Source organism: Oxyura jamaicensis, chromosome 5, assembly GCF_011077185.1.
Source record: "Oxyura jamaicensis isolate SHBP4307 breed ruddy duck chromosome 5, BPBGC_Ojam_1.0, whole genome shotgun sequence".
In the NCBI taxonomy this organism is placed as follows: domain Eukaryota; kingdom Metazoa; phylum Chordata; class Aves; order Anseriformes; family Anatidae; genus Oxyura; species Oxyura jamaicensis.
Genome location: NC_048897.1, coordinates 38,915,007 through 38,941,957, shown reverse-complemented (window position 1 = coordinate 38,941,957; position 26,951 = coordinate 38,915,007). Strand labels below are relative to the sequence as shown.

At 42.2% G+C, this 26,951-nt stretch overlaps 2 protein-coding genes across 4 annotated transcripts in view; one reads left to right on the top strand and one right to left on the bottom strand.

Annotated features, from left to right (window-relative positions):
- BTBD7 (BTB domain containing 7) overlaps window positions 1-14,945 on the top strand; it is a 56,628-nt gene extending 41,683 nt beyond the window's left edge. For 2 of the 3 annotated variants that reach the window (XM_035326836.1, XM_035326837.1), the window contains exons 6-12: window positions 595-755; window positions 1,093-1,236; window positions 1,468-1,581; window positions 3,051-3,240; window positions 6,112-6,290; window positions 7,970-8,398; window positions 10,074-14,945. In XM_035326836.1, coding sequence (XP_035182727.1) covers window positions 595-755; window positions 1,093-1,236; window positions 1,468-1,581; window positions 3,051-3,240; window positions 6,112-6,290; window positions 7,970-8,398; window positions 10,074-10,889 — 2,033 coding nt within the window. In that variant the 3' untranslated portion in view covers window positions 10,890-14,945. The remainder of the gene's footprint in view (window positions 1-594; window positions 756-1,092; window positions 1,237-1,467; window positions 1,582-3,050; window positions 3,241-6,111; window positions 6,291-7,969; window positions 8,399-10,073) is intronic. The other variant, XM_035326838.1, reaches the window with a different exon arrangement.
- A 1,412-nt stretch (window positions 14,946-16,357) lies between these two features.
- Window positions 16,358-26,733, bottom strand: UBR7 (ubiquitin protein ligase E3 component n-recognin 7). Its single transcript, XM_035326839.1, has 10 exons — window positions 26,594-26,733; window positions 26,243-26,303; window positions 24,585-24,680; window positions 23,733-23,786; window positions 22,428-22,533; window positions 20,599-20,783; window positions 19,971-20,102; window positions 19,408-19,570; window positions 18,684-18,745; window positions 16,358-17,909 (listed from the first exon to the last, which is right to left on the bottom strand). Exons 1-10 carry the CDS (start codon window positions 26,731-26,733, stop codon window positions 17,817-17,819), a joined length of 1,092 nt encoding a protein of 363 aa, XP_035182730.1. The 3' UTR covers window positions 16,358-17,816.
- Window positions 26,734-26,951: the final 218 nt, after the last annotated feature.

Genomic DNA, 26,951 nt, shown 5'->3' with positions numbered 1-26,951 from the left:
CAGTTACCTGTGAGAGAGAATGGCCCTGGAATGTCGTATGGTGTCACCTTGCGGTCTTCAGGTACGTACCCACTGCTGGCACAAATACGTAGTTTGTGAACATGAAAGCAATTTAGTTGTGATACAGCTGTTACTTGGGTGGATTATCCTGTGGGGGTAGAATAACTTGTCCCAGTGGTCTCTTCAGGCCTTAACTTGTAGAAAATAAGTTTCTGAAAATTGCTGGAGAAGAAAAGAGGAGCTGCAGGAGGGAGTCACCAGGAGAACAGCCAGCAGCTAAGCACAAACGTTTTCATAAAGTAACTCTACCTGAGTTTTATGGTCGTTTATCCCAGGCACTAGTGTTTTCTTCCTGTCTTAAGCTTTGAAAGTGAGCTGTACAAATCACCCATGCTTATAGAAACTGAATCTGACTCTACTGATACTTCATATCAGATTTTAGAGCATACACTAGTTTTGTGGAACGATGTTGATAAGCGCTGTTGACTTTAAATTAGACTCTTTCCTCTTCTCTAACTTCCTGTAAGCCACGTAGCTTCTGCTTTCTTATTTAAAGTTTGGTGTAAAATTACTATTTCTTGTTCTTTCCCACAGAGCCGAACTTATTGAGTGGTACTGCTCACAGTGTAAACAAAAGAGGTGTAAAGAGAAGAGATCTTGACATTGAGGAGCTGAGAGAGATCCTGTCTCCACTTCTACCTTTTGTCCGCATTGAGCACATCTTACCCATGAGTAGTGAAGTACTGAGTGATGCAGTAAGTCAGTTGTCTCATACAAGTGCTCTCTGTGGGTTCTCTGCATTTCAGATTCTACATGTGTTTAAGTTGTGTGACTGTGCGGAGGAAAAGTCCTTTTTTTGAGGAGGGATGAGGGGGGTGTTTTTTAAGGATTACTAAAATGTTATCACTGAAAGTGAGATATATGTAACTTCTCAGGTTAATTTTTTTATACTTTAAATCTATCAGGAAACTTACAAGAACAAACACAAACCCAGTGGTGTACAGATTCAGTGTATGAAGTGCATTTCTTGCAAGTTTTTCCCCATACACTTTTTATTTAGTAAAACATGAAACTTTTTCTTCACTCTTAAAGATGAAGAGAGGCCTGATTAGTACTCCTCCTTCAGACATGCTACCAACGTCAGAAGGTGGAAAGTCAAATGCCTGGCTGCGACAAAAAAATGCTGGGATATATGTGCGGCCAAGACTGTTCTCACCATATGTGGAGGAGGCTAAGGTAATAATAATTAATAGTATTTGGCTGTTAAACTGGTGTCATCTGGGGGTTCTGTAAACAGGGAAAAATGTCGGTATGTTTTGTCTCTCTTTGCATGTACTGGCCTAAAATACTAACATTTTCAATTTAACAAGACTTACAAGTTTGATCATCAGGCTCAAGTCTCTAGAACTGGTCAGAAAAATTTCAACAAAATTTTTTTTTGTCGAAATTGAAATGTTTGCGAGACAGATCTTGATGAAATTCCACCGGAAACAAAGCAGCGTTCTGAGGGAAACCTCCCTGGTTTCCAGCCAGTTTGCCGGCCCAGCTCCTCGGCAGCCCACCTGGCAGGCGGATGGCAAGGTGAGAGCCTGAGAGTCCTAGTCTGCAGCTAGTCAGCAACCTCGGTGCCAGGTCTTTCAGGCTCCCCAGCTCCCTCTAGAGCTGGGTGGAGAATTTCTGTTCCACTGGGCAGAGAACTCTGATACTTCACTTTTTTCTTTGAATTAGAGCAGAAGCAACATTCTTTCAATCCTATGCAAAGTGGAATAAAAATTTGGTGTCCAATTTGACTGAAGTCCCTCATGTCCCGTTCATGCAGTAGTTTTCTTATTAAATATCTTGTATGAGGACTGTAAAATGAAGGTCACTCACCACCTCTGGTGGTGACGTTTGGTGACAGGGCTCTTGTGCAGGACAAAAACACACCACATTGTATTTGACGGAACAGGACCCTTATAAATGGTTAGCCATTGTCACCCCCCAAGGCGGCCCTGACTTATGTCAGGAGCTTGAGTCCCAGCAGTGCAGGTGATGGCAGGACAGGAAGATTAGGTGGAGCTCCGTGCATCCACACCACCTGCAAACACTGAACACTGCTGTCTTGAAGTCAGAGCTTTTGGCCTCTGCTTAAGGAAGAAAACGCTTTCTAAGTGTGAGTTGTTGACATACTCTTTGAGGGGAGGGGAGAAAGAAAGCTATTTTTCACTTTGGGCACAGATAAGGCTGCCAGGTGGCACTGAAGCAGCAAAGGAAGACTAGCCAGTTAAAAATGTATCTTTGTACCTTGGGTTATTAAAACTAACAATGTGTCAAAGAACATGTAATAAAAACACTGACTCTTAGTTTTCAGGCATACAGTATGGGAATGCTTTAGCATCTTAAAAATAAGTGTATTCTGTTTTTGTTTTTGTTTTTTTTTCCCCATCAGGAATCCTACTTGTTTTATTTTGCTGTTTATTTATTTTTTTTTAAAAAAAGCATCATTACCTGTTTTACCTTAGAGGAATGATTCTCATTTTCTGTCTGGTGACTACTCCTATTAAGTTTGATTATAGGAAAATGCAAAAAAAAATGCACATAAGTGACTTGTAAGTTATTACCCTCTGTTAGCCTCTCATTATTTGGGGGAAAAAAGGCTAAGTAAGAACCTTAACCAAAGGCGTGCATAGCGTAAATCTTTCTATTAAGACATCTGAGGGAAGCACACTTCATTTTGAAGGCAGTCTTCTACTCACTGTCACAGAATTGACAACTGTAGGTAATAATTGTCTGAGGGAGAGTCCAGAGGGTCTTGCTCTGAGAAGGATACTTCCAGTCTGACAGGTACAAAACATACAAAGCAGACGTCCCAACCTTTATTCCCCCGACTCCTCTGAAAGCCAACTCTAGTAATGACTGGAAAATTGAACAGAAAATGCTGTGGAAAATACAGTTTGGGACCCAGTTTAGACGATTGTTAGGCTTGTGGCCTTGGGGCTGTGTTGGCAGCAGCTCCTGGTGGGTATGAGTGCGCAGCGCCTTCATGAGGGCTCCAATGGCTGTCGTTGCAGTCGGTCCTGGACGAAATGATGGTGGAACAAACCGATCTCGTTCGCTTGCGGATGGTCCGAATGTCCAACGTGCCAGACACCCTCTACATGGTAAACAACGCGGTGCCGCAGTGCTGTCATATGATCACCCACCAGCAAGTTACTGCTAACCAGTCCAGTCCTCCTTCAGTCATAGCCAACGAAATCCCAGGTGAGGCTGCTGGCTCTTATGTAATGATCCTTGCTCTTGTGGGAGTGGTTGGGGTCTCTGGGGCGGGGGGAGTGGATGTGAATTACTGAATATTATGATCAGTCTCCTCAGAGAGGGGTGCTTCGTAGATTGTGCTTCTCTGTACACAGCAGTAGTTCTTTTTGCTTTGGTCTACTCTGAAGATATTCATTATATACGGATGGCATGATAAATAGGCAAAAAGTAAGCTACTGGAAGGGCTTTTAATTTAATCTGCTTTGGCTGAGTGATTTGGAAAGCCTAGGCATCCGTTTTTAGATCAGAGCATCACATCTAAGTAGATGTGGATCAGCTTAGGAGTTCATAGAAAAGCTGAAAAGATGACGTTCCATCAGAAAAATGGTCTGCTTCATCGCCCTGCCCTGCACTTCCCCACCCGCAAGTTCATAAGCTCTTTGTATATCTGTGGTGTCTCCCTGGAGTCAGCTATGTGGAAGGCAGTCGATAAACTATTCTTACGGTTGGCTAGAGGCAGGACAAAGTAGTAGGCTTAAATTGCAGCAAGAGTATTTAAGTTAAAGTATTAAGAAGTTGTTTGGTTAAGCACTGCAGTAAGTTTTCTAGAAAGATTCCTAGAACGTTTTTTTTCTACTTGATTGTTGTTTTTGTGTGATTGAGGAAGAGACTTGATAAAGCTTAAAAGAAATGTCTAAAGACTTCCGTAGCTTGATTTAACAACAACAACAAAAAAAACTATTCAGAGACCTGTAACTGTGGCCTCTCAGCCATGCATTAAAGTATTGAGATGGTTTCCCCCCTTTACAGAAAAGCATAAACATACTGAACACTCACCACCAATTGAATCTGTGGTATTTCATCATTACATGTGACTTTGATAACATTTTACCAGATCTTAGTTTCTGGAGAAGCTGATAAAGGAAACAGGTTCTCAAAGGTCTCTGTTATTTTGCAAAAGTTCTCATAGTCAGAAAAAAATCTCTGGGGGCAGTGAGGCATCTTGACCAATTTGTAACTGCTGCACAATGCAGTATGTAAGAATTATTGCCAGCCCTTTGATTTGGACATGGATGTGAGCTGTGAGCCCGGCCAGTAGCTGGAGCACAGGTATTGTCTGGTAACTGCCTGCTTTGCTTCATTCTGTAATTATGCAAAAGAACAGATTATTTTGCCAGTTGCTTGAGGCAGGAAGGGTAGATGGGAGCCAATTAACATGAGGAGATTCAAGCACGTACAAAACCCTTAACTTGTACAGAAATCCATCCCTGAAGCACAGATGGTTCACAGGAACTGTTGAAGGGAGAGTCAGGCAACACCATTTCCTTGCCCCTTGGGCTGGGCTCTTGGAACAGGAGGTTCTCTGCAGCTTAGGTATTCTCCATCTGTCGCTTGCATCTTCCTTGTACTCACTGCCCATAGACTTATTTGCGTGAAAGCAGTTGGCAGCTTGTCCTGGTGCTCCTGTTGCAACACTACTCTGAAATGAGTTAAACCTCTGTTGAAGTCAGTGCTCTACTTTGAGACTAGGTTCTGCAGGTAATTGGGTTTCCTTTGGTGTTTTCTAGTTCCAGTTTGAATTGGAAAAATACATAAATAAAATAACGTCTCTTCTGTATGTTTCATGTGAATAATAGTGTGTAAAAACAAAGGGCTTGAGAAGATGGCACTTTTCGTGATAAATTTAGATAACTTTTATAACCAGTAATTTGGGGAACTGATTTAAACTTCTCAAATACTTTTTTTCTCCAGTGTTAGAAAAATTCTGGGTATAGCAAAACATTAGATTGCTAAACTAGGATTTCTAAGAACAATTGAAGTGTGCGGAACATAAGGTAGAAGACTTATTTCCAAGCCTTGAAGACAGGGTAGAACTGATCCATATTTTTTCCTAGTACAGGAACTCAATTTGGAAATATATATATATCTTGCATTACTTAGTTATATTTCTTGTACCAATGTAAACTTTGTGAAATTGGGAACAGTTGTAGTTGCACGGCATTGGGTTTTCTCCTTCTGTGTAATGCATATGTCTTTTCACACTGTTCTTGCTGTCTGATCCACTTAATTTTTATGAGCTTTCATTGTGGACATCTGGTCATGGTAACATATAACCCTTGTAATGGATCAGATGCCAGGACTTACATATTCAGAGATTTGAATCTGTCTTCCCTCTTGATATGCATATTTTCCTGAGGACAGAAAGGCCACAGAGAAATATCATTCATCATCAAACAGCAGCAAAAAGTGGCATGAGAAAGTTTTGCAATGGCATAAAGACCCCCAAATTATATATGATTTCTTTTTGGAAAGGCTTTGTTTAATGATTTCAGTATGACTGCATAAAGAAACATAATTTAGCAGGTTTAGTTTGGCTTAGTTCGTATAATTTTTTTAGAACTTACATACTGGTATTATGGTCTTGTGATTACAGAATTCCACTACAAGTATGAAGTGGACGCCAAGAAAAATCAATGAATTCTTGGCCTGTAGTACTCATGAGGGAACAGTCAGTTGTTATTTAAGATATCCTACCCCCACCTCAAATCATAAAATTCCTGCATTATAAGGGGTTTGAAAAGAAGGCTGTATTTGTGGTTTACTCTAGCAGAAGCTGGAAAAATGGTGTATGTCTCTACCATTAGTATGATGTGTGCTTTATCCCATGTGCCTTACCCCGTAATGATGCTCCAAGGAACATGTGCTCCAAGGAACAAACTTTTTGGCAGAATGTTTCTTTAAAAAAAAAAACAGCTTAGTCAGCCTGATGTTAGATTTTCCTTCAGAATTAAATATACCCATTGCATTCAGACTTGGTGTCTCACAGTTTGAAAAGTAATCTGTTGTCCTCAATTCCGTTCTCTTCTGCCCCTCCAGTTCCCAACCTCCTTGTTGTAAAAGAGATGATCAAACGGCTGCAGGAGCTTCGTCATACTGAGCAAGTGCAGAGAGCGTATGCTCTCAATTGTGGAGAAGGTGCCACAGTCAGCTACGAGATTCAGATTCGTGTGCTGCGGGAATTCGGACTTTCTGATGCTGCTGCTGAACTTCTGCAGGTAAGAAAAGTTGCTGTGGTAAGGTCACACATGCTTTGATTCAGGTTCTGTTCTGATTATGAACTGACTTGAATATGTAATCAGCAGTAAAAGAGCTGCTTCGTGCACACGCTGAACAAACACTGATGCTTTGAAATGCCTTCAACCTGTAGAACTGTCCAGGTGCAAATTGCAGTGAGACTGCTGCATTTGATTGATGTGATTTTATAAATGTATAGGTGTAATATATAGGAATTTTTCTCAAAAGTTGTTGCCATTAATGGTGTTTTGACTGCCACAGATATTTGGGAACAAGACTGAATCTTGGATTTAAAGTAGATTGAGATTAAAGGATTGTTCTTAAGTAGGATAGAGCAGTTTTTAAAACACGCTGTCTGATTCAAGGAAGCACCAGAAGTAGTAGATTTGTTTTTAACTGAAGGCCCTTCAAAGCTATTTTTCTAGGAGACAGAATGTCAGTCTTTCCCCTGTTGAAACTAGGTTTTGAAACGTTACAACATCTGAGTTACGTAATCGTAGTTACGCTGATTTAGTCAAATATTTGGCAAATAGTTTTTGTGCAATATCTGTAGCATGCGAATGAGGGCATTCAGATGCGAATGACGCGTTCCTGCTTACTTCCTGAGATTCCAAATGTGTTACCTCTTTTGATTTTTTTCTTAACACTTGAATCATTACCATGTGAATAAATAACTCTGTAAAAAGAATGGTGTGACTTAACTGACTGTGTAAATGGTGTGTAACTGGAGTGCACACCAGAGCCACAGAATGGGTTGGGTTGGAAGGGACCTCAAAGATAGCCAGTTCCAACCCCCTGCCATGGGCAGGGATGCCTCCCACTACCAGGTTGCCCAAAGCCCCATCCAGCCTGGCCTTGAGCACCGCCAGGGATGGGGCATCCACAGCTTCTCTGGGCAGTCTGTGCCAGTGCCTCACCACCCTCTGAGTGAAGAATTTCTTCCTTATACCTAATCTAAACCCTTCCTCTTTTAGTTTAAAGCCATTCCCCCTTGTCCTATCACTACACCCCCTGACAAAGAGTCCCTCCCCAGCTCTCCTGTAGCCCCCTTTAGGTATTGGAAGGACTCTGTAAGGTATCCCTGGAACCTTCTCTTCTCCAGGCTAAGCAATTCCACCTCTCTCTGCTTGTCCTCACAGGAGAGGTTTCAGCCCTCTGACCATCTTTGTGGCCCTTCTCTGCACTAATTCTAATACACCCATGTTCTTCTTGTGCTGGGGGCCCCAGAGCAGAGCTGAACGCAGTACTCCATGTGGGAGTGAACGTGAACATGAACAGCTTATATATCTTGTTAAGGAGGTAGTTCATAAAACAGTCAAAGCATAACTAGGAAACTAGATTACTTATTCTTGAATCACATAGGCTTTTTTCTCCTGTGACTCAGTGGATCTGCATAGGATGTATCAATTCTGGGAAACTGGAATAACCTCTTCTGTTTTTATGATGCTGTGCAGCAAATTGCATTTGTTGGGCAGCTTTTTTTTCACATAGTGAATATAAAATTACTCCATGGTAGTTGTAATGGCTTTGAGCTTTGGTTAGGTTTTCAATGGCACAACTAACTTGTTACAGAGCTAGCAGATCTAAAGTTCCAGTGTGTCAGTTAAGGGGATTTTTCTGGATGACTTCCTACTTTTGTTACTTTTTGTTTCCTTTGCAGAATCCTCACAAATTCTTTCCTGATGAGCGATTTGGGGACGAAAGCCCGCTCCTGACAATGAGGCAGTCCGGACGATGCCGCGTTAACAGCACTCCCACTGCAGAAACCATGTTTACAGAACTGGACTCTTTCGTGGCCTTCCATCCTCCATTGCCCCCTCCTCCACCTCCATACCACCCACCAGCAACTCCTATTCACAACCAGTTCAAAGTGGGCTGGAAACAAAGGGTGCCAAGTCAACATCCCTCGCGTTCTTTTTCTTACCCTTGTAATCATTCACTGTTCCACTCCCGAACAGCTCCCAAAGCTGTACCACCCGTCTACTTGCCCAGCGTGAAAGCAGCACCTCCAGATTGCACTAACACTACAGGCCTGGGGAGGCAAACGGTGGCTGCAGCAGCGGCAGTGATGGCAGCTGAGAAGCAAGTAGTAAGTATTACGAGTTCTCCTCCCCACCTCTGGCAGTTGGTAGTAGCTTGAGAGGAGCTGGAGAGAAATTGAGTGATGAGGTAACTTGGCTTAGTTAAAACAGCGTGCTGGTCAGGAGATTCTTCTGTCAAAACCAGTCATCAGCCTTCTGCATCTGAAAGGCAGGGTCTCATCCCTGGGAGACTGAGTGCTCCAGGGGCAGGAGTGGTTTTGGAGGGGCAAGTAGGTCTGAAATAAAAGCTTCTGAAATAGCGGTTTTCTCCACATTAAAACAAAGCATAAGTAAACTTCAGTAGTGGACTGCATGCTATAATTCACAGTTGAAATACCAAAGATATCTTGGCTATTTGTGGGTAAGTAGCCCTGAACTAATCAGTTGTGTGTAAAGGGAATCTGTGGAGAATGGAAAGGTTTCACATGTGTGACAAAGATTTTAAAATGGGTAGCAAGCAGAAACTGGTAATTGCAGATATAATAAATAGGGTTTGTTACAGCATTTAAAGACAAACATAGTTACTGAACTAAAATGTGATGCAATGAAAACAGTGAACTGTAACAGATGATGAACAAAATGATAGCTCTGAAGTACAGGAAAAGCTAAATAAAGAACTTGGTAATCATTTATTCAGTGAGAAAACTGTTTCAGTGTACTGTTCTGTCATACTGAAAACCTGCTGTCTAGGTGCAGGTTTGATCTGGAGTTCTGAATGGAAATGTAATTTTTTTTCTTTAGCAATTGCCCTAAATATATTGCACTACTGCATTTCAGGTTAAAATATTTAACTTGAACAAACAATGGAAAAAAATAAGCCTGAGTTGAAGGATTTAATTTGTAGTAGAAGTGTCTCTTTTTCTTCATCAGTGCAGGCTTCAGAAAGGAAACCTTATAGAGATGTTTCTGTGATAGTTGATACAAATTTGAGATTGTTCATCTATAGCTAGGGCAGAGCTCACAACATCACAGTAGCAATATTTTGCCTAAAATATATTAAAAATAGAGAAACCAATGTAGTATGGATTATATTTTTGTTCCTTGTTTTTTCAGCAATTTGTGAGTTACTAGTAGTTAATGATTACTCGAATTGCTTTCATTAGAAATGTTAAATACAAGTGGGAATTAACTTTTCTATCTGGAAGACAAAATCTATTTGTCTCATTGCAGGTGTAGGGAAAAAATGGCAAGCTACAAGATCCATGCACTTCGTGGATCTTGTCAGCCTTGTAACTGGTGCTCCCCAGCTACAGAGGCCCGTGTGCACGCACGTATACGTATGGTTAACTTGTTTTAAAATGCCAGCTGAGGAGTTAGATCTATAGTGAGGAAGCAAAGGTTTTGTCGTCTTCCCTGCACTGAATTTCTCTGCTATAGCAAACCATTTCTGTTAGGTCCTGCACTGAGCACGTACTAAATATAACACAATATAACACGTGCCTAAGAAGGGACTCCTGTTGTGGCACAGCCACTTCATGAAGAAAAGAAGAGGTCTTAAGCTAGCAGGAGGATGGAGGTTGGAAAACACAGGTTCTTTACAGTGTAGAAAACTTGCTGGCTAAGGTTGGTCTAGGTGAAGGTAGGTTAAGAAAATGTCATTGTGAATTGCAGGAACTGTGCTAAATACAGTTTGTGTTTGGCTTTTGCTTTTTTCCCCATGGACCTATTTCTTTTCTTTTCCAGTGTACTCAGCCCTTGCTAAACGAACTGATGCCAGATATTGCAATGGGTGTGTCAGCAATGTCTTTAAAAGACAGAAGGTTACCCGAGCTCACTGTTGACACCGAACTAAGCCAGACGGTTACAGAGGTAGGGCCCGGTCCACCCCAGCACATTTCATGTATTCAGAGCAGACACATGCCTACTTCTCGAAAGAAACATGCAATAGAGCAAAAAATAGATGCTCGAGAAAATCAGCAGGAATATCCTGACTTCTATGATTTCTCTAATGCTGCATGCAGACCTTCCACTCCAGCACCAAACAGGCACAGCCCTTCGCCTTCGCAAGGCATATATTTTGGCCCAGATTTGTACAGCCACAATAAGGCATCACCAAGTGGCTTAAAGTCAGCTTACCTACCTTCCCAGCTATCTCCTAAAAAGCAAGAGGATTCTAGGAGGGAATACCTGCTCTCCCAAGATGGGCATCAACACAGACAAAAGAATGAGCCAATACACCTCGATGTCTTAGAACAACCTCCCCAGCGACTGGACTTGGCATTGGCTACCCAGGAAAATGCTGGTAATGGCCCAGTTCACATCAGGGGAAGAACAAAAATGGAAACTGATTTAACCTACGGGCTAACCTCCAACAGACCTTCGCTCTCTGTGTACACCTCTGAAGTGCAAGAAGAGAGACCCAGCAGGAGACTGGCAGACGATGAGCCATTGGAACATGGCACACAGAGAAATGCAGATTTGGAAAGGGAAGATGCAGCAAGCAGAGGAAGGAGGTCTCCAAACAAACCAGACTTCCTGTATAAAAAATCTGCTCTATGAAAGCAACCTCCACTATTTCTCTGTGCCTAAGAGTTGTATCCCATCCTTTGCAACTTCTGGCCTGACTTCTGTCAGACAAATTCATTCATGCCAGCAGATGAATTCAGCTTCATTCACTTCTTTTGTACATACATACATTGCTTTGTTAGAGACGGCATGCTATCGGTTTTTTAATGCTGCTTCTGGTTTTATTTTGTGGGAAATTTTTTTTGATCAGATTTAATTAAGCCTTTAAAAAAAAAAAAAGCTGGTACCTGTTTTCTACAACCTGGTAGCATTTTGCACCTGTACATCTATTTTAGTGTATTAGTTTTGTACTAATCTGTTTAACTTTATTGTCACATTTAAAGGACTGTATTTTCATACTTTTTGCATTTTCCCCTTCACCTGCCAATTCCCTATGTGCATCGGGTTGCACATAATGAAATGTATTTTCTTACGAGATAGTAACAATGTGTTTATTTTTTAATTATAGGAATTCCAAAGAACAGCACATCAAAATACTGCATTTTTAGTTTATTTTTTTGTTGTTTAGATCTGAAATCTTCCTGATTTTTATGACTACGGCAAGAATCCAGTCTGTTTTGTTTGAGGGGTTCTGGCAGCTGGTCTTACCCTTATATAGCAAGCCCAGTCCAAGAGTTACGCTTGGGTATTTAAGTGTCCAGGGGATATTTAGGAGTCCAAATTCCAGCGAAATTCAGCGGGATCTGACTTTCTGATTCTGTTTGCTTTGTGGTTCGCCTGTGACCACGGAGAATTTCATGATCACCCAAAAGCACTTATAAATCAGCCAGACTCGAGTTGTTCATTTGACCATGCAGAGATACATCTAGAAATACTGTACAAAGGATATAATAACTTGTTCTTCCAGCTACCCCACGTGGGGGTAAGTGAAGACCAGAGCGGAGGATTCATGCTAAATCCTGGCATGTCAGGAAGACAAGGCATAGTATCTTAGGCTGTTGCCTGAATGGTAGCTCTCCAGGTGAGAGGTTCCCTCTCCGACAGAGGTGCTGAGGTGGCTGCTCATTGCCTTGCTTTCTCCTGCCTATGATTTAAAAAGGGCTTCACTCCTACCGATGTCGTTTGGTGTTCCTTATCTGATCTGAAGTGTTTCTGACTTCGTAGTTGCCACTGTTCTGTGAACAAAATCAAAGTGAAGAGTAACTGCTCTCGCACTGTCAAACGTGCGAAGCTTTAGCACTCTTAAATTACACTTCTCTTCCCTGATCTTGCTTTTTTTTTTAAAGCACAGGAATGAGATTCATCTATTAACATGATACGCAGAGGGGATGTGAAGGCTTTGGGCTGGCTCCCTACTACTGGGTTGAGATGGGTTGTAGTTAAGTGCATCCTTCTTTAATACCAGTGTGCAGTTCTTACAGCAGCTTCGTTGCATTTAGGATAGGGATCTGATGCCACTGCAGTGTAGTGATTACTGGTGAACACCCGTTTGTTTGTGGTTTTTTAATGCAGTTTTAATGCAGTTTCTCTAACAAGGATTTCCCTGTAGCTGAAAACTAATTCTAAGTGTTACCTAAGAACTGTATCAAGATTAGGTTGTTCCCTACAGTTCAGAAAGCTTAAATACTACTTAAAGAGAAATCTTCTGCAAATTTACCTGTAGCTGATGGCAGTTTTTCTTACCCACCTTGTTCCATTAAAGCATGCAAGGCCTGACAACCACAATGCCATTTTACTGAACTCTATTGAATACTGCATTTCAGAACTATCAAATAGCTTGTAGATAAATGAAGATGTGGGTTTGTGGACCAATAAGTCATAATGTCTCCTACATGCTTACATACATATGCCTCCTGCTTCTAGGAAAGCTCTGCAGGCCCTCCTCCCGAGCTGCAGCCAAAAAGGCACGGCGTAGGATTGGAGGAGAAACACAGCCAAGCTGCACAGGTCATGTACGTGTTTTGTGGGTGAGGGAAGATGTGTGGTTTTTCCTCCGTTACCCTCTTCTAAACTGCTTTTTGACCATGGTCAGAATGAGTCCTGGTGTCATCGCCACTGTGTATAACTGGTGTGGGACTGCAGTGTAAAGTAGTGTTAAACGCAGGAAGGTATTGGGAGGAGAGGGGATGGGAGCAGTGTTCCTGTGGGCTAGGGACTGAGGCTCATTGGATTTATTCTGAAGATCCAAGCACAGTGCTGTCTGTCTGTGTAGCTCTAACCAGACACTCTGGTCTCTTGCTGATGAGCACTAGAAGCATTAGTTAGCGTCACACACAAAAGGAAAAAAAACCTCACTGCATTTGCGTCATATATACCTGTTGGTAGCTTAACTGCTAAGAAGTCGTAGCTGTCTTCAGAAGACTTACTGTTCTGAGTAACATTTTTACCTGGAATTTATAAATGTGCTTTCAAAGGAAACTATTTTTACTCATAGTTTGATGCGGCACTGTGTGCCTGGTCTAAGATGGGACTGAAGTCTACAGATTTAAGCATAAAATTTGTGGGGACGTGGCTGATAAAGACTGAAAAATTCTGAGGTTACGGCTTGAGGGAAATGATGGAATGGTTTGTCTTTGGAATAAGCTGGGGAGAAATGCCTTTCTGGGGTTGGGGGGGACACGCCTGCGTTTTAGGATACAAAATTACTTCTGAAGTCTCAGAAGCAGATCAGTATTAAAAAGAATAAAGTGTTTAAAAGTAGGTTCAAAATAGAAGGCAAGTCCTTTTGAGGCCACACAGACAATCAGGCCATTCAGACAATCTGTTTTCACTTGTATATTTTGTGTTAGGAAGATGATAGCAGCTAACGGCAGCTGATTTTGAGTGGAAAAGGATTTGTCAAATTACTGGAATTATATTTTTGTAGTCCAGAGTAGGATTTCCTACCTAGCTGGACATGGAGGGAGGGGAGCAAGAGCATCTTTATTCTTCTTCATGAAAGCATTAATCAGAAGCTAGTGTTCATACGCTTCTCTTGCAGCACACATGTACCTGTGCTACCTGCTACTTTTTGTTCTCTTTCTACTGAAACTTTGGTGCAAAAACTCCTTGTTTACATGAAGCACTTTCTGATTAGGCTGGAAGTTAACATCCTCTCCTCCTACAAATTTGATGGAGACAATGGATCAGTGACTGTACTTTGCTTTAGGATAGAGGTATGGACGTTACGTTTTCTTGGATGAGGAAGAGTTATGCTCCTTCTGTTAAAGAGCTCAGATTTTCATTTAGTGAGCAACATGCAAAAACTTCTTATTCCCCTTTCCCTGACCCCTTCCTCTTTTCCTTAATATATTGTTGAATAACTTAATTCCTGAAACAGATTCTTCCTTTGAAGTGTTTTACTGTTCCACAGAGTTACTGTAGTTGTGTGTTAATAACTGCTGTGTTGTTTGGCAGTTTCTTGTCATGCTTTTCATTTCTGAAAGCAAAGACTGTGGCCACCCTTACTTGTAAGCCTTGGGTTTTGGTCTTGAAACGTCCCAATGTTTGTCTTTATGGATTTCCTTGCTCTGGGTTTTTTCAGAGAATACACATGCTGTTTGAGGCTGTGTTAGTTCTTCTAATAATCATATGCTTGTGGTAGAGGTGGTGCTGAGCTCTGCTCAATACAGGGAACAGTTGAGAGATGGAACTGTAAAACCATGTTTGGGGTTTCTGTAATTATCTGTACTTCCGGAAGGCAGCTCTGCCTTCTGCAATGTTATGGTTTTGTTTCTTGTCCTTGTGTTGTTACTGGTATAAAGTCAAGTGCCTTCAATGCTAAAGGCTCAGAAAAACTTTCTTAAACTGACTTCATGTCCTATGCAAGTGTTTTTTCTACGACCTGCATAACCAGTACTTTGTAAAACTTGTTTACGCTTCAATTGTACATAGTGTTTTTAAAAAAAATAGTATTTTTATTTAGGTACCTCCAAACTTGAATTCTAGTCTTGTGTGATACATTGTAAAACAATACATTTCTCTTTTGAGTACCATTACAGTTGTACAAAGGTTTTCACTGGTTCTATTTTTCTACTGTTGCTGAGAAGCATGTAACACTGACTTTATCCTACGTATAGTTGGCATTTCAAATAAATGGCTTGTATAGAACACGTGTGTGGCTGCTTCTGTTACCTGCTCCCAGCAGCCTGCCAAGGCTGTGCCCGGGAGGCAGAAAGGTGTGTGCGTGGTGGTGGTGGTGGCGTGAACAGCGGGGCTGAGGGGAAGGAGTGATGAGACACAGCCCATCAGGTGCTCTGTAACAACAACGGCTCTTAGGAAAAAATACGAGTTCTGTCATTCCTTCTCAGAGGTTGGACTGGGTGATCTTGGAGTCCTCTTCCAACCTAGATGATTCTGGAAAAAAATACCATTAGAAGTAAAGCACTTCACTAAAATAATGCAGTGAGTTCTAGCCTAACTGGCTATAACTAGTCATGAACAGTGTTCATAGATAAAGCAGCAAGCCTTGGCCTTGCTCTAGAAAATGTTTATTTTCTCAGGGGCAAAAACTAATTAAATACACAGCATCCTCTCCTTGACTCGCAGGTATCCTGCATTAGCTGAGTCTTCATTAACTGTTTCACAGGAACAACTGTTTCACTACTTCTGAGAGATGACAGAAGTTCAGAAGTGTCATCCAGCAGCAGCAGATCTTGGCTCTGCTCTCACTTTGTGCAACAGCAAAATGTTCTGGGTGATGATGTCCTGGCAGAAAGGGGGAGGAAGGAAAGGAGCGGGAGCACTGTATGAGCAGAAACGCTAATGGGCATCCCTGCAGAGCCAGGAAGATGGGGTTTAAGAGCAACTTCCTGAACTTAGAATGCTGTTGTGAGCTTTGTGTTCACTTTGCCACAGCCTCCTCACTTCAATACACTGATACCCAAGAAAGGGCAGTGCGTGGCTTCAGTCTGGACCTGGTGTGAAGCTGTAGCTGCACCAGGTGTCCTGGAATTTGCATGGTTCACATTTGTTTCTAAAATTCACTCCCTCCATGCACCACTGCTTTAATTTCATGAGTACAGTGACTGGTGTAAGTGGGCGTTGCTGTAGGTAGTTGTGCTACACTGTGGTAGCTGTTCTGTGTGTGGTGGCAGTGGTTTTCTCATATATACGCTAGGGAGCAAAACAGTGAAAATGAAGGGTTTCAGTTTGGGGTGATTTGAGCTTAGAGTTGGAACTGAGGACAGCGCTTGCCTCTGGCCACCTTCTACCTGCGCCCCCCCCCCCCAGTTTAATGAATTAAATGTCAAGAGTTGCCCACCAGGACCCCCCATCCCTTCTGCTTTTTCTCCTGCTCAAACCTGTACCCGCACACAAGATGCCAGCCCTGCACAACGAAGTGGGTGAGCGCTGGAAGCAAAGATCTAAGAATACCACCTTTGGGTTGGCCCAGCCCCTGTCTCAGCCTCCCACAGGTGTCTCAGCCAGATGGCAAACGTGTAGTCATCGCCCTAGTTCTGTTGGGCTGGATTGCAGATAAAAATAGAACACCAGAGCAGCAGTTCAGAAACCAGACCCTGCAGACTGAATGATTGAACGGTTCTTTATTTTGTAGTTAGATGTGCAGTTACAAGTCCTGTAACAACTGCTACAAAAAAGCACATACGATACCCAGAGTTAAATTTAAAAGCAACTAGTCATTCTGCATGGAACAAACCAATTCGCTGAGCCTTTATGCTAGAAAAAGCTTCTGTAAATGAAGTAGTCAAAAACAAAAGGGGGAATGCTAAATGTGATTTTCTTCTAAAAAATGTCTCATTAACATGAATAGTTAATGACTAAGCAAAATAGCACCCCATGACAAACACATCCTCCAAGTACAGAAAGCAAGAGTTAAAAATTATAGCTTCCTTAAAGCAGGGTTTGGGGTTTGTGAGTAAAGAAAAAAAACAAAAAAAAACTACATTAGGCTCAAAATAACTTATGAAAAATCAAGATTTAATTGCGGTTTACTGTAGCTTCTTAAAAGTCAGTGAAACCTCCTGTTCCTTGATTATCACAGTGATTATAAAAAGATCATCCATTTTGTACTGTACAAAACGCCAGGCTGCTGCAGTGTTTGCAGGAACATTTATGAAGTAGAACAATTTGAAGTAGGCTAGTTTTTAAAATGAACGCACATTAGAAGTCCCCTTACAAACCCCTCGATGATTAATTTGTAATTCGGTACCTCTTCCTAGATATTGTTTATATTCTAATGAGCAGATAAAGTTTGTGACAAATCTTTGCATGTAAAACATCACTGTACACGATTAGAAACAAAGTTCTTGAAGTTATAAAAATGGATACAACATTTTGCTGCTTCAAGTCCAACCCCAATTTCTCTTTCCACCTGCCCAGGGCGTACTTCCCAGCAGAGCTGCCCCGCGGAAGTACAGTGCTATTGAGTTCACGTGGTAAGAACCGACTTTGAGAATGCAGTTTCACCCAACAGGATTAAAACTAAGAGCCATCATCATTACCTCATGCCTGCTTTGCTTTTTAAGGACCCGTGCCTCCCTGCAGAAGTAAACAGAAGCTTACTTTGTGCAGGGAGCAAGTGCCAGTCACCCCAACCAGAAGAGATGACACAGCCATTCAGAGCAGGAAAGCAACACGCTCTCGTCTTGCAAAACGCAGAGCGTGTCCTGTGCCCGTGTTTTAGGACAGAGGAGAGCTATAGGCACTAAAACAGGTCAAAGGAGAAAGGGAACAAACAGTGGCACAAAGTTCTGTCAACAAGCAGTCCTCCCCCTTGAGACGAGGCCAACTTTCAAAGAACAACAAACATAAACCGATACTGAAATCCATATAAAAGCAGTGTACCTGTTCAGAACACATTTTGTGTGCTACAAATAAAGGAAATGAGACAAAATGAAGAAGTTGGAGGCAGTTTCTTGAATAGTTGGATTTTGAGAAGCCGAGTACTAAAAATGCCTCTTCTGTTTATCGATGAATATTGTTTTGCCAGTTGTCCTTTCAGCCTCAGAACTTCTCCCTCTAACTACAGTAGTACTGCATCCTGTTAGTCCGTCGTCTTTTCCGTGACTGAAATTCTTCAAAGAAGTGCTGAATGTCTTCTCTTTTAACAACCTATCACAAACAACACGAAACTCAAGTTGTGGTACAGTAACCCAATTAAGCAGCCTTCTTTTTCTTAAATGTATTCCATATGTAATGCCCAAAGCCTTTAAAAGTATTAAGTCTCTCTGATACAGCTAGCAAACCAGCTTTCCTGTCCTACCCAAAGGAAACGATTAATGCCCAAATTCCTTTATAGGAAAATACAGAGTGAAACAAGCTACCCAACGCTAAAACAAGCACAGAGAGCAAAGCTCCTTGTATTTTTAATGGGTCTGGCTACTTGCCTTTATGATCAGAATAATTAACGCAAAGCAAGATTTGACACTCGCTTCAGACACACAACACTGCAACTTAGAATGGCAGTTTAGCAAATCCGTGGCGTAACACTGAGCAAATAAAATGCTTGTGCTGATTATTAACAGCAAGCAAACTCCTCAAGGAAAACAACCAACAACACTTTGCTAATATTCAGTCAGTCCTTAAAGACTGAATTTAATCTAAGAACAAAGATTAAGAACTTTATTCCCGAATGCTTTTCCTAGAACAAAAGTTTCATTGAAATTTGAAAACAGCTCTCAGCACTTCATAGACAGATTTCTGTAAGGTTCCTGTTTTTTCTCAGCACTGCTGTTAAAGAAATATTTTTATCCCATTGAATCAGGAATGTCTCATTTCTACAACACCTCCAAGAGACAGAAAAATTCAACAGTGTTGTGTAATACCTAAGACCCTTCAACAGTATTTTAGAACACTTTCTGGCAAATTCTGCAAGTTTCTGCTTACCGTTCCCTCATCTGCAAATCTCCTGAGATAGTCGGTCAGTTCTGTCTTTAAGTCATTGTATTCTGAATGGAGAAGCAAAGGCAAGGGTAAACGCAAAAAGATACAGAGCTTTAGTTTAACATTGGCTCAAGAAGACAACCTGCTGCACTTCCTCTTGTCATTAGTTAGATTTACTTGAGAGAAATCTAGGTTTGAACTGGGTTATAAAAAAATGAGTAGCAAAACAAGTTTGGGTAAACAAGAGATGCCTAATAATTTATCAGACCAGCCTCGGGGGTCTGAGCATCTGTCCAGCTAACCTTCAGAGCCATGTAGTGAATCAGTGTGCTCTGCAGAACAGGTGCCAAGAAACAGCCTTCACCCCAGCTTCACCTTGACTGGCACTACCCCAGAAAACAGGAGATGGCCAAAACAACAGGAAAAGGTGTGAAATTTAAGCCAGTGTAAGTTAATCTTAAATATTTAAGTCAGAAGAAATTACCATCAGTACCATACCTGCAACGTTAAACAAGAGAAAAGTTCCCACACCATCTAGTTAAAGTCCAGAGAGGACAAATTTCTCTGTAGCGATGCTGACCAAGGTTTGCAACCTGTCATAGTCTTCTAAACACAGATTTCAAACTATTTTTGAAGTAAACTGCAAGACCTGATAGTAACCACTCGTGGTCAGCTGTTCACTTAAAACACTAAGGCAGATTCTGAAAATGAATACTTTTATATTTACCGCAGATGAGCTCTACTTGCTGAACTCTGTTCATGCTGTTCAGGGTGTCCATTAAAGGATCTCTCCTGTCTGTTTCTTGGTCACTGGTACCTTTGTTTTCATAAGCCAAGACAGTGTCATACTCATCTGTCAGGAACTGGACTTCAAGCTCTGAATACATTTTCTGGAAAATAATGCAAAATTTACTTTTACATTACAAAGCTTCTCAGATACAGATGCTCTCCCCCATTCCTTCTTAGCGTTCAGTATCACAAATAACAACAATAAAAAGAATTAAGTTTTATATCAAGCATTTCAGCTATTCCCCCATGATGACTTCCAAAACAAGACTGGCTTTAAACAGCAAAGAAAATACAGATGTTTAGAAACCCCTTCATGCTGCATTAACTCCAAAGGATCCATTGTGTTTCTTTATGTCAGGTGGAGGGATTTTTTAGGTGTTTGTATGCAAAGTAAGAACATTTTCACACAGTTTTTATCTACAGGCTTCTTTTCAAAGATTCTTTGAGAGCTCCTCCCTGCCTCCCCCTCTTCAGTGTTTACAATGAAAAGAGAATACATACCAAACAATCTGCACAAGTGCATAATTTGCTTCTCCAGTTTGATGGCCAAAAGGTGGCAGTATCTTTTTTTAAAAATGGCTTGCTCTGGAGTTCTTTCAGCTTGCAGACTGGTTCTTCACTCTTGGTAACTATCTGAATTAAAACGAGAGTGTTCAGTTCTCTACAGCTTCATATAGATACGGTTCTTTCCAGCACGTCATTTCCTTATACAAGATTTTTCTTTTGTCTCAGATACAATTTCACTGAACAACCTGTATTACTGTTCCATTCACAGAAGGATTCTGATGTGGTTTAGCAGTTTCCACTGGATGTGTAATAAACTATTATTTTAGAAACACAGGTACAATGCCTAACACCACTGTATTACAACAACTGTCACCTCCGTGTGGGCCAAGCAGCTGGCAGGATGGGGTGCAGGTACCGTTACACCCCGTCCCACCTGCTTCTCTAGGCACGCTCCGTAGCCTGTGCCGTGCTCCACTGAGACCACGTTTAAAGTGTCAGCAACTGAGGAGGAACACAGACGGAAAGCATTTACCTCCTCACTGAACTTCTACAGAAAGAGGTAGGTTTTGCTTTGTGTACCACTATGTCAAAGATGTACAGGACAAAAAAGGCAGCGTTTTACCTCCGGACAAGCAGACCCAGAGCTAGTGGATGGTTCATTGAACAGTTCCGTTTGCTTTTCCTCCTTTACTTCTTGGTGTTCTGTTCCACTTTCTTTTTTTATTTCTTTCTTCTGTTCTTCAGTTTCCTCAACGTTCAGGACAATCCCTTCATCTTCAAGAGAGTTCGCTTTGGTCAACGCGGGAACTAGAAGATGCACACACAGGTGAAAACACCATGCCAGAAAGTACAGGGTACTAAAAACATTCCTTCTGCTGTACAGTGCAGCATTAAGAAGACCTGGATTACCTCACACACTGCAGGGTCCTGGATATATTCTACAGCTGTCCAAACACACAGACCTATGCATGAAAAGAACCACTTCCTCTTTCACCACACTCTTCTTCGCCTCTCATACTCATTCTAAAACACTCTGCTTCATAAAATCTAAAACCTAGGAGAGGGAAAATGGCATCACAATTTCAGATAGTTCTCTACTAATAAGCTTATCCCTCTTGACACTCCTTGTTCCCTATCATAGGTTCAGTAGCTGGCATGCACTTTTTGCTGACTTTGTGTTAGAGTCCTTCGTTTTCTCCAGGCACATTTTTTTTAAAGAAAAGAAACCCCACTTTTCTAAAACATTTACAGACATCTTCGGCTTTGTATTTGGTCTTGCAAGAGACAATTAAATAGCTCTTTCCCTAAAGAACTGTAAATTAGTAACAATACAGCGTACCAAGCACATCACTTTCTGAAGTGTTCAGACCCTCTGCTGCATAAGCTCTTAATAAGCAGAATTTGCCATTTTTTAATTTCAGCTGAATCCTTCTTCAGCTGTTCTGCTTTTACCCATAAAACCTTTTACTGACGATACTCATTTTAGTCAAAGTACCTTAAATACGAAATAAATCCTACCACGTAAAACCAGCAGTAGTCACGCCTATTAGCCCTCGGCATACACAAGTGTTTTTATCTCCCAGTAGTGTGGGGTGACTCAACAGGCAAGTGATGCATCTCAGTAAAACAAACTCCACGACAGATTTACTATACTAACCACTTCCTTACGTAAAATGAGTGTATGTTCTGATGTCAAGTTGTATGTGTTTGCTGTGACATAGCTACTTACAAAGGAAAACAGAACAAACATGCCAGGAAACAACAACAAACCAACATTCTCCATTGTGTTTGTTAGAGCAAAGACAAACCCGTGTAAGCCAGCTTGGAGTCCTTAAAATTACCATTGAAATTCCTGGCCCGTGAAAGATGACCAGTTGCTACAAGCAACCCTGAGGAAGCAAGACCACACGAAGCCAGCTTTTTGCACTGGAATCAAGTCATCTTCCCGTCTGACCCCACAGAGAGCACACACCAGAGACGCCTGGTGTGACTGCACAGAGCACGCATCCCGAGCAGAGCCCCAGCTCCACTCACACCAAGGTTTTACACATTCCTTTCAGGGCACTCTATCACTCGCTCTTTTCTGCTCAGAGCCTCTTAGACTCAGCTGTTATCCTTACTGCTTCCCGTAAGGTACCTCTTCAGTTCTTTGATTCAACTTAGAGATTAAGTTCCTTGAGACAAGTATTAAATCCTTATCTAGGTGCTGGCACATCTTTGATTAAATAAATCAGTGAGCACTATGGAATTAAGATTTAGGAATCAGAAATGCATTTTTTTTTTTTTAAACAGAACAGTTACTGTAGCCCTGCCTGTTCCACTGCTGTAGGTGATTGTCCAATATAACGAGTAGCATTTCTCCAACCAGTGAAACAGTCTAACGTCATTAATCAACCAACTATGAGAAACATACTAATGAAACACGGTCTCAGCTGAGTTAATTTTCTTTACCTGCTAATTGCGGAGCATAGGCCCAGAGGAAATGGCAGTGTTTCATGCAGGCCTGGCATACCATTTCATGGAAGTCTCCACTCTCAGGGGGAATTGCACCAAGATGCTGTCAAAAGGAATCAAGGACACAACAGTTAAACATTCACTGCAAATTAACAGATTCAACGCCAGCTTAAGATGAAGGAAAACATCAGCTGCCACCATATTTTCAACACAAACATCTAGTCCTGCTAGCTTTCTGTAACAACTATCAGTGTAACAGGCTGGAAAAAGTTGACCAAATGCCAGGGAAAAAAAACGAAAAACCGTCTTCACTTACATGCCTTTGTTTATAGCCTTTTATTCCTTGTATACACCCAGAAACCTCAGTTCTATCTTTATCTCATTTTGAAACATTACTCTTCTAAATATGGTCCTAAATGTGGCCTAGTACACACTTTAGACACCTAAATAACTTCCTTGTATGTAAAAGATCGTAAGCCTTCATATCATTCACATACTGGGATCAAGAAGATTTAGGTCCCAAACCCCTCTACAAACCAGTGAGAACTATTTAGGCAATTAAAAGCACTTACCTACCTTATTTTGAGAAAACTTTCTTACAAAGTTCACAGTATGCAGCATAATATTCTTAACATATACATTTATAACAAGGAATCCCGTAGTGTATCTACAGAACCTATAGTTGAAGCCAACCATCCTTTTTTCCTCTTTGATCCTGTAACTTCAAACACTTTACTTTCTAACAATCCACTATGGAATTTCACTCATGCCCTTGAAGGCACAAGAGGCTGAACCCTTAATGCTCGTGCATTAAGTAGGACACTCACCAAAGTGCTTCATCTGCTTTTAAAAGATTTCTCTGAAGTTGGTAATCAGGAACCAACAGCGTAGTTTGTTCCTTGCTATTTAAAGTAGCTACAGTTTAAAAAGCATTCTTCTGAATGAAGAACTATTCAGACAGTTGATAATGATGTGTCTCAGCAAGAATCTTTTTCTCACTGATTTGAATGATTAGAATTTTCCAATTAAAATAATAACTTCTCTGACAAGAGTCTCCGTGTTCTGCAGAAGGAGCCTTGAAAAAGGTGGAACTCTTCCTCATTATTATTTTTGACTGGAGGGAGCAGCAGTTCAAGATTAAAGATTTAATATTCCCCTGCATTAAATGAAAAAAAAATACCCCAGAACATCATCTTTTGAGAACTACAGCACAACCTCCCAAGTAAAGATTACCATACAAACTTACCTGATGCTATTTTATTTCTATGCAAATGGCAATTCTGCTACTTAGAGTTTCCTTACCCTTCCATGGAACCAGTCTTCGCAAACTATGCACTGGATCATTTCATCTGGAATCTAGATGAATGGTCATGTTATTAACTATTAGAATCAACCTTGAGAATCTTCCACAGGGCTCAAACTATAGTATTATGCAAAGCCTGCTCAAGTGAACTGCGTTTCCCTCCTTGCCCACCCACAGTGAGCTGCCAATAATAAGCAGTTACTGCTTCCGCGAAGTCTGTTTGCTTCCCTCGAGTTCAACAGCACATGCAATTCGCCGTACTACTAAGGCTATGGAAATTCCCAGTTATTACAGAACTAGTTTTCCCAGTAGAGCAGGACACTCTCGCACAACAGAGCTAACAGAAGTTAACATGTACTGGTATCTTTCTTCCTGTGAACAGAAATGCAAAACCAGGCAGCTAAGAAAGAGAGCAAAATGCACGACATCACCAGGTTTACACAGGCATGCCAGAAGCCTGACTGACTGTCTGTAACACAGTATAGTAAAAACTGATTTGTTGCAAATCAGTTACAGCATTTATAGTGGCTACTCATGGCATTTCTCAAGATAACGAGGAACACATCTTTTAAGGCAATTGTGTAACTTGACAAAGAACAGAGACTGTGGCAGCATTTTGTCCTAGTGATGCTTTGTCCTCTTTGTCTGTCTTTAAGGCATAAATAAGTGCTACTATTTAAAAACACATGAGAAATTAATTACTTCATACAGCACATCACATCGAAAATTGACAAGGAACAGAAGATTCTTAAAGTGAGCTCTTCCACGAAATGCAGCTCGAGGACCACCCTTTGCACGTTCTGCATAAATACAGTCCGCATATGGTTATTACTAGATTTTGCATTTCTTACCTCATCATCAGGGTCAGGATAAGGTCTTTTACAAGTACAGTATAAGCCATAGAAGTTGTCATTGTACTTATTTCCTGAATTCACCTTGCTCTTTTCCTAGAAGGAAAGGAAAAAAACGTTTCAATATACAATGCAGTGAAAAAACAAGACAGAAAAGATGGAAATCTGGAGAAAAAAAAAAAAAACAATTCCTGTTCTACTTCACTTCCCCAAAGCAATCATTATGCACATCAGCCCGAAAATCTAAACACAAAGATATTACCCAGAAACGCCTGTTCCACACAGTGCACAGAAGGTAGGGCACACAAGGAAGACTGAAGTTCCAAAGGAAAGAGGAAGAACACATTCCATACTTGTAATAAACGTGTTAAGAACTGTGGTGTTCTTGAGCTAGTACTCATCTGAAACTGTTATTTTAAGAGTTTTGATCACCAATCGTGCGTGCCTGCTGGCATTGTAGCAGTATCTGTAGATTTCCCATGTACCTTTCCCTCCAGCATTTTATTTAATACCCACACTATGATCCAAACCCAACCTTGTTTAATCCTACCACTGAGTTTATACTAAATACTTGTCAGACAAGCCTCCCTCTATGTGAAAGGACGATCCGAATTACAAAACAAGCTAACTGAACCCCGATCGCAGGCAATCCCCTTCCTAAAAGCAGCTAACACAGCTGCAGCCAAGGGACTTCAGAACTGTTTGCAGTCGCAGCATAAGGTCAAGTGCAGGAATGGCTGTGGCCACCTCTGATGTTCCTGCAAATCGTTCTGTGCCACTGTGCCGAGAAGGGAGAAACAGACGATGTGAGAACCCTGCGCCCACGAGGTCAGCAGATGAACAGCTGGATGCTGAAACGTACGAATGGTTCTGCACTGACCTGAGGGAGGAACAACCACAGACCCACTTGGTTCACTGCAATGCCGAACAGTAACACCTCAAAGTTGTCACAGGCATGTCGGCACAGATCACCCGACTACAGCCCTCGGCTTACCAGCTTCTGGATCTGCCCTGGTCCCACCAGACCGAAATGGGCATACACAAGCACCTGCCGTTCCTACTTTTTTGAGTGTTACTGCCCTGGAAACTGCTCTGCAGGCAAGGTATGCATCTTCCTCTTGCTGCTTTGCAAAAAGACCACCAACTGCTTAACAAGTGCAAACTGCCCGGCCAGGATGGGAGCACAGGGAGGGGGCTTAATAGAGGGAAAAACACTGCCCCTTCGGGGACAACCCATCAAATATACACTACAAAGAAGGGAAGGGAACCATCCTTTTGATGGCAGCAGTGTTAAGTTTCTGTAATACAACCGTAAAAACCGTACCCCAAGAAGTCCTTTGAAGCCAGCTTAAAGCTGTTGGGACTCCTTACCACTGGCACCACACGTTTCTGGCACTACGCTGACCACAGACACGGGAGCAGCTGCCATCACGGATGATGAGGACCAACAGCCCCACTCTTCTGTTCACACAGCAGGGTCCAGCCCTCTGGTCCCTCAGCTGTTTCACCTCCTGCTGCAATATTCCCACCTCATTTAACTCACTGGGAAAAACAGCAGCACCACGTGAGCCAGCACTTGCTACAGCAAGCCACCAGCCTTCTGAGACTCTTCTGAGTTACTTTAACTCTGCATGCAGGAAACCAAGGCCTCGACTCACCGGGAGCAACTTGCACTGCAAATTCTTGAACTTGCTGTTCCCACAGTCACAGCGGAAGTTCCTGGGAAGGAGAACAGAGCGCTTCACAGGTCTGATTCGGCGACAGCACGTTATCTTCTGTGCACGTAACAATCCCCAGCAGCTGTTTAGCAGCCGTAAGAGCACTCTTGCAGCCCGCCCAAGCAGGAGGGCCGGCTGAAGAGCCATGCAGCCTCACCACCCCCCCAGCAGCACTCCCAAAGGACAGGACAGCCAAGACGAGCCCCATCCCCTCCTCCCAGGCCACCCTGGAGCACCCCTTTCCCCTGGGGCCAGGCCGTGAGGGGCATCAGGCCCCCCCCCGCCCCGTACCTCTTGGTGTAGAGCTCGAAGAGGCGGTGCGAGCCGTGGCACTCGTAGCTGCACGCCAGGCAGATGCCGGCCGGCTCCGCCCCGGGTGGTGTGCAGGTGCTGCAGGCGTACAGCGCTTGTCGCTTCACTGCGCCCTGCATGGAGAGAGAGGGGTTGGATGGGCTGGGGGCTATGGGGGCGTGGGGTTGGGGTGTTATGAATCATAGAATTTGAAGGGACCTCACAGAGCATCCAGTTCTGAGCCCCCACCATGGGCAGGGGCACCACCCACCAGGTCAGGTTGCTCAGGGCCCCCATCCAGCCTGGTCCTAAACACCCCACGGATGGGGCATCCACAGCTTCTCTGGGGGCATTATGG